At 58.7% G+C, this 5,387-nt stretch overlaps 1 protein-coding gene across 1 annotated transcript; it reads left to right on the top strand.

Moving 5' to 3' along the window:
* Nucleotides 1-3,375: 3,375 nt before the first annotated feature.
* On the top strand, nt 3,376-4,653 carry SP7 (Sp7 transcription factor; the record flags this gene model as incomplete). The annotated part of the gene is made up of 1 exon (XM_082850673.1): nt 3,376-4,653. Exon 1 carries the CDS (start codon nt 3,412-3,414, stop codon nt 4,651-4,653), a length of 1,242 nt encoding a protein of 413 aa, XP_082706799.1. The 5' UTR covers nt 3,376-3,411.
* Nucleotides 4,654-5,387: the final 734 nt, after the last annotated feature.

Below are 5,387 nucleotides of genomic sequence, written 5' to 3'. Positions count from 1 at the left end.
GTTTGTGACTGAGTCTGAGGGAATGGCATGCAAGGCAATGGGGTGGACACCATAACCCAGTCAGGGGGCCTCAGGTGCTGTGCTCTACCCCCTGCTGCAAGGAGGCAGATCGCTCACCCCCAGGACACTCTCAGTTGAACCATATCGTTGAAACACTGGGGTTGGTCTTGAGGAAGCTGGAGGACTAAGGTGCATGGAAATCCTGGGTCCACCCAAGGCAGGGGCAGTGTCAGTGGGCGTGGGCTTCATGTCAGAGTTGCCAGCGTGGCACTGGTGCCTGCAGGAGCGGCTGGGCCAAAGGCCTGTTGAAAAGACACGGGATTGGGGTAGCACTTGGCAAGAGGAGTGTGTCATGGAAACTGGGCTTTCATGTCCCTCACTCCCCGTGAGCTGGAGATGCCTCCAACACCAAGGCTTCTAGCCTCTGTCTCTTTCACCTATTCTGGGGGGCGCCTGGGCCCTCAACCTTCTTCTCCCGCCCCCATCCGGAAGTCCTCTTTGGCAGTGGGAAAAACTTGGGGTTTCAGAGAGGAGAGCTTGATGGAAGGCTCACCTGGGCTGAGCGAGATGCAGAGGAACAGGGTGGAGGGAGAAATGGGGGTGGGGGCTAGCTGGGGATGGACACTTGGAAGGTGGGAAAACTAAGCAACTTGGGAGGAGGTGGAGAGTGGAGAAGTGGAAACTGCGACCTTGGGTGCCCAGAACCTACGGCCAGTCAACGCTCAGATGTCCAGTGAACATTCCCGTGGGAGGTCAGCGGAAAGAGGGGGCTCTCCTCCCTGTGTGAGTGAGAGAGCTGGGACAGCTCCTTGTCTTGTTCCTTCTCCACAGACTCTCCCTTCAGTACCTGAAGCCTGTTTTCTTGTGGTTGTCATTGTTTTCAATGGATGGTGGGTGGAAGTGAGAGGAAAAGCAACTGGAAGGTGGGCTCCTGGGCCCCCGGTGTGAGGTCGTGGATGAGTATTTAGAATCTTGAACCAGGACCCTCTCCCCAGTTCTCAGAAGAGCCCACGCAGCAAGAGAAGGAAACCGAGGCTGTGGTGAAACTTAGCCAGGTGCCCAGCTCTTGGCCTCCAGGAACTCCAGAACCGTCTGAGTGGGCTGGCGCCTTGCTCCCCCTTCCCTGCCCTCAGGGGCCCTGGGGGCCTCCGCTCCCCAGTGCTGGGGTCTCCCGTTGGCCTGGGGCTGCTGGCCTTCTTTCACCCCTCCTTCCCTCCCCACGGCTGGGTGGGGTCCCTGGGCTTGGCTGAGGCCCCTGTGGCCACAGTGTGAGGGCCGGGCGGGGGGGACGGCGTCGGCGTTTTTAAAAATAAACCGACCGCAGGGAAACCAACGGAGCCGGGCCGGGCAGGCAGAGGGGGAGGGGGTGGTCAGGGGGAGAAGGAGGGAGGAGTGGCCTGGTCTGGGGGTTTTCTGGGGCCCAGCGCCCTGGGGGTTTTCTCTTAGGTAGGAAATCTGCCTTCTTCCTCCCCCTCCCCCTTTTCTTTTTTCTCCCTCCTTTCTTTTCCTCTGTTTTCCTGTGCCTTCCTTGCCCAGTCTCTTTCCATCACCTCTCTGTCTTTGTTTATTTTGCTTTCTTCTCTCTCCGTCCCTTTTGTCGTTTTTTTTGCTTTCTTCTCTTTTGGGTCCCTGCCCATTTCTGCCCCTGAGGGCCAGCTGCCCCTCTGTTTTCATTTTCCCCCCTGCGGGCTTTTCCGTCAGTCAGCTCTTCACCCTGCAGGGTCCTCTGCTCCAGGTGTCTCTGGGTCTCTGCCTCTCTCCTTTGAACTCCACGTCTTTACCTGTCCTTTCTGCTAGGCTTTGCCTCCTGCCCCATCAGCTACCCTTCCTTACCTACCCTCTGCTTGGGGGATGAGAGGCTCCAGGGAAATCCTGGCTGGGCAGGATGCAGGGCTCCTGCCAGGTTTGAGGATGCTTTCAGTGGCTCAAATCTGGGAGTCCATGGGGTCAACAGGACCTCAGAGAGAGGTAACTAGACAGGGGGAGCAGCAGGTTTGCATTTGCGGAACAGTGCAAGACTGGCGACTGCACACACCCCTCACTGCAACCTTTAGACCCCAGATCTACCTCTAGGATCGGTGTCACGGGCACATACAGCACATACCACGTGCTGGGAGCTAGCAGGCAGGTCTGGGAACCCTGGATTCGCGGGTTCTTTTTCAGATTTGAGGGCCCCAGTCAAGGAACTGTACGGGGTCAGCCTTTGAGGGCATCTTTTTTTTTGGTGGGATTCTCAGTAATGGATGCCTATCTATGCCAGCCTGGGATCCGGGAGGGCATCCATCGCCCAGGAGGGCGTCCCAAGTCTGACTCAGGGAGGGGTACCATGAGCTCCTGAGAGATGGTGATCTCAGAGTGGTTTGGCCTGGTAGCAGCAGCACGATGGGCACGAATGGCATTGTGTGTGTTTCTAAAAGACTCCCATGCCCTGTATCTACATGCATCTTCCTTCACTCCCTGCGCTGGAGGGGTGAAGAGAGACGAGCTCTGTGGCCTCTGTGTGTTAGGGTACACTGAGGCATGGGAGTGTGTGGCTGTGAGCTAGTATCTTAGCCACCCCAGTTCCCTGCCCTGCAGGGGCGTGAGGACTTCAGCTCTCCCAGCCCTCCCAAAGGGGTACCAGCTGGCTCCACAAAGCAGGAGGTGCCCAATGCCCGCTTGAAAGACATTCTTGCCTCAGCCACAGTCCTGGCTTGGCGGCAGCCCTGTTCCCTCTCAATGTCCCAGTGTCTCTGCCCTCGCTTCCTCTTGCTCCCCAGCCCCAGGGTCCCTGCCAAGAGAAAGAGATTCCTTACCAAGGACATGAGGACGCCGCTTCGGGGAGACCAGGCCACTGCCTTAGTCAGGAGACGAAGCAGAGACAGGAAGTGAATAAGGGGTCAAGCTGGGAAAATCTGGAACGCGGGGAGCTACAGTCCCCTTTGACTTCACCTTCTTCCCAGGCTGCCTTTTCAGCCTCATCTTTCCTCTCCAAGTCCCCGACCACGGCCTCTGCTCCCAACCCATTTCCAGGGGTCAGGATCTCTAATTCTCACCGCACCCAAGTGCTGCCTCTATCCCCAGCTCTTCTCATGGCTATTTAAGAAGCGTCTCCCATTCCTCAGCGGCCCTTGCACACACCCCCAGCACCACAGGGAGCTCTGCTTCCTGCCTGCTGGGTTGGGTGTTAGGCCGCTGTCTCGGTCCTTTGCTCTTTTTCCAGACTCCATCTGAGCTCTGCCCTGGGCCCCAGTCCTCAGTGCCGCCCCTCACCACCTCTGATTCCCCATCCTCTTCAACTCTTCCTTGACCCCTTTCTTCTGTCGTCCAAGTCTCTGGGGTGCACAGTCCTTCATGTGTCCTCCTCTGCCCCTAAACACTGCTTCCCTCTCTCCACAGGAGGAAGCTCATTATGGCTGCAGTCCCCTGGCCATGCTGACAGCGGCGTGCAGCAAATTTGGTGGCTCCAGCCCTCTGCGGGACTCAGCGACACTGGGCAAAGCAGGCACAAAGAAGCCATACTCTCTGGGCAGTGACCTTTCGGCCCCCAAAACCATGGGCGATGCCTACCCAGCCCCCTTTTCAAGCACCAATGGGCTCCTCTCACCTGCAGGCAGTCCTCCAGCACCCACCTCGGGCTATGCCAATGACTACCCTCCCTTTTCCCACTCATTCCCTGGGCCCACGGGCACCCAGGACCCTGGGCTACTAGTGCCCAAGGGGCACAGCTCTTCTGACTGCCTGCCCAGTGTCTACACCTCTCTGGACATGGCACACCCCTATGGCTCCTGGTACAAGGCAGGCATCCACGCAGGCATCTCACCAGGCCCTGGCAATGCTCCTACTCCTTGGTGGGACATGCACCCTGGGGGCAACTGGCTAGGTGGCGGGCAGGGCCAGGGTGATGGGCTGCAAGGGACACTACCCACAGGCCCTGCTCAGCCTCCACTGAACCCCCAGCTGTCCACCTACCCATCCGACTTTGCCCCCCTTAATCCTGCCCCCTACCCAGCTCCCCACCTCCTGCAGCCAGGGCCCCAGCATGTCTTGCCCCAAGATGTCTATAAACCCAAGGCGGTGGGCAACAGCGGGCAGCTGGAGGGGAGTGGTGGAGCCAAACCCCCTCGGGGTGCAGGCACAGGGGGCAGTGCTGGCTACGGGGGCAGTGGAGCAGGGCGCTCCTCCTGCGACTGCCCCAACTGCCAGGAGCTAGAGCGCCTGGGCGCCGCGGCGGCCGGGCTGCGGAAGAAGCCGATCCACAGCTGCCACATTCCGGGCTGCGGCAAAGTGTATGGCAAGGCCTCCCATCTGAAGGCCCACCTGCGCTGGCACACGGGCGAGAGGCCCTTCGTCTGCAACTGGCTCTTCTGCGGCAAGAGGTTCACCCGTTCGGACGAGCTGGAGCGCCATGTGCGCACTCACACCCGGGAGAAGAAGTTCACCTGCCTGCTCTGCTCCAAGCGCTTTACCCGAAGCGACCACCTGAGCAAACACCAACGCACCCACGGCGAACCAGGCCCAGGACCCCCACCCAGCGGCCCCAAGGAGCTGGGGGAGGGCCGCAGCGCCGGGGAAGAAGAGACCAATCAGACGCCCCGACCTCCGGCCTCACCGGCACCCGCAGAAAAAGTCCCTGAAGGCAGCCCAGAGCAGAGCAACCTGCTGGAGATCTGAGCCGAGTGGAGGTTTCCAGCCCCTGGGCTGCCTTGCCAGTCTCTCCTCGCTCTGTGGACCACTGCTTGCCCCTCACTCCCTTTGCCCCATGCATGCTGCCCTTTGGGACTCGCTCCATCTCTCCCCCCATCATTCTGGGCCTGGGTATCTCCTCGCATGCCTCCTCCTCTCACTTCCTCCCCCTTGCCATGGGCCCCTTCCGCAAACTCTCATCTTAGGCCCTCACCTCTTGCCTGATTTCTGCTCTCAGGGCTTCTGAAGCTCTTTCCTCGCCACTGCTCAGTATCTCTCTCCTCTGCTCTTACCACACCAACTCATTTTCTCTCCATTTGGGCTCCCAACACTTTATTTCTCCATCTCACTAACTCCTTGACATGCATCTTTTCTGCTTCCCAAGCTTATTTACCACTATCCCTTAGCTTCCAGGCTCCAGTCTCCTCAGTGGACTTCGTAGTCCATTGCCTTCCATGCTCCAGAGCATTCTTCCTTTTTACAAACACAATGATGATGATGATGATAATAATTTATTGCCCCCTGGTGGCCTCTTCATTAGGGACCAGAGTTGGGGGATTGGGGTAAGTGACCTGGCAGGGAGCAGGGTGCCAAGAGGGGGGCAGACCAGTGGGGATCTGATCCCAAAGATGGGGTGACCCCAGGGTCAGGGAGGCTGCCCCCAGGCCTGTATATTTAACCCCTATGTTCCAAGAGAAATGAATAGTAATAATAATAATTCT

Source organism: Leucopleurus acutus (genome assembly GCF_964270905.1).
Source record: "Leucopleurus acutus genome assembly, chromosome: 11".
NCBI classification, from domain to species: domain Eukaryota; kingdom Metazoa; phylum Chordata; class Mammalia; order Artiodactyla; family Delphinidae; genus Leucopleurus; species Leucopleurus acutus.
Note: the sequence above shows the minus strand (reverse complement) of the source record. Positions and strands in the feature narration are given on the sequence as shown.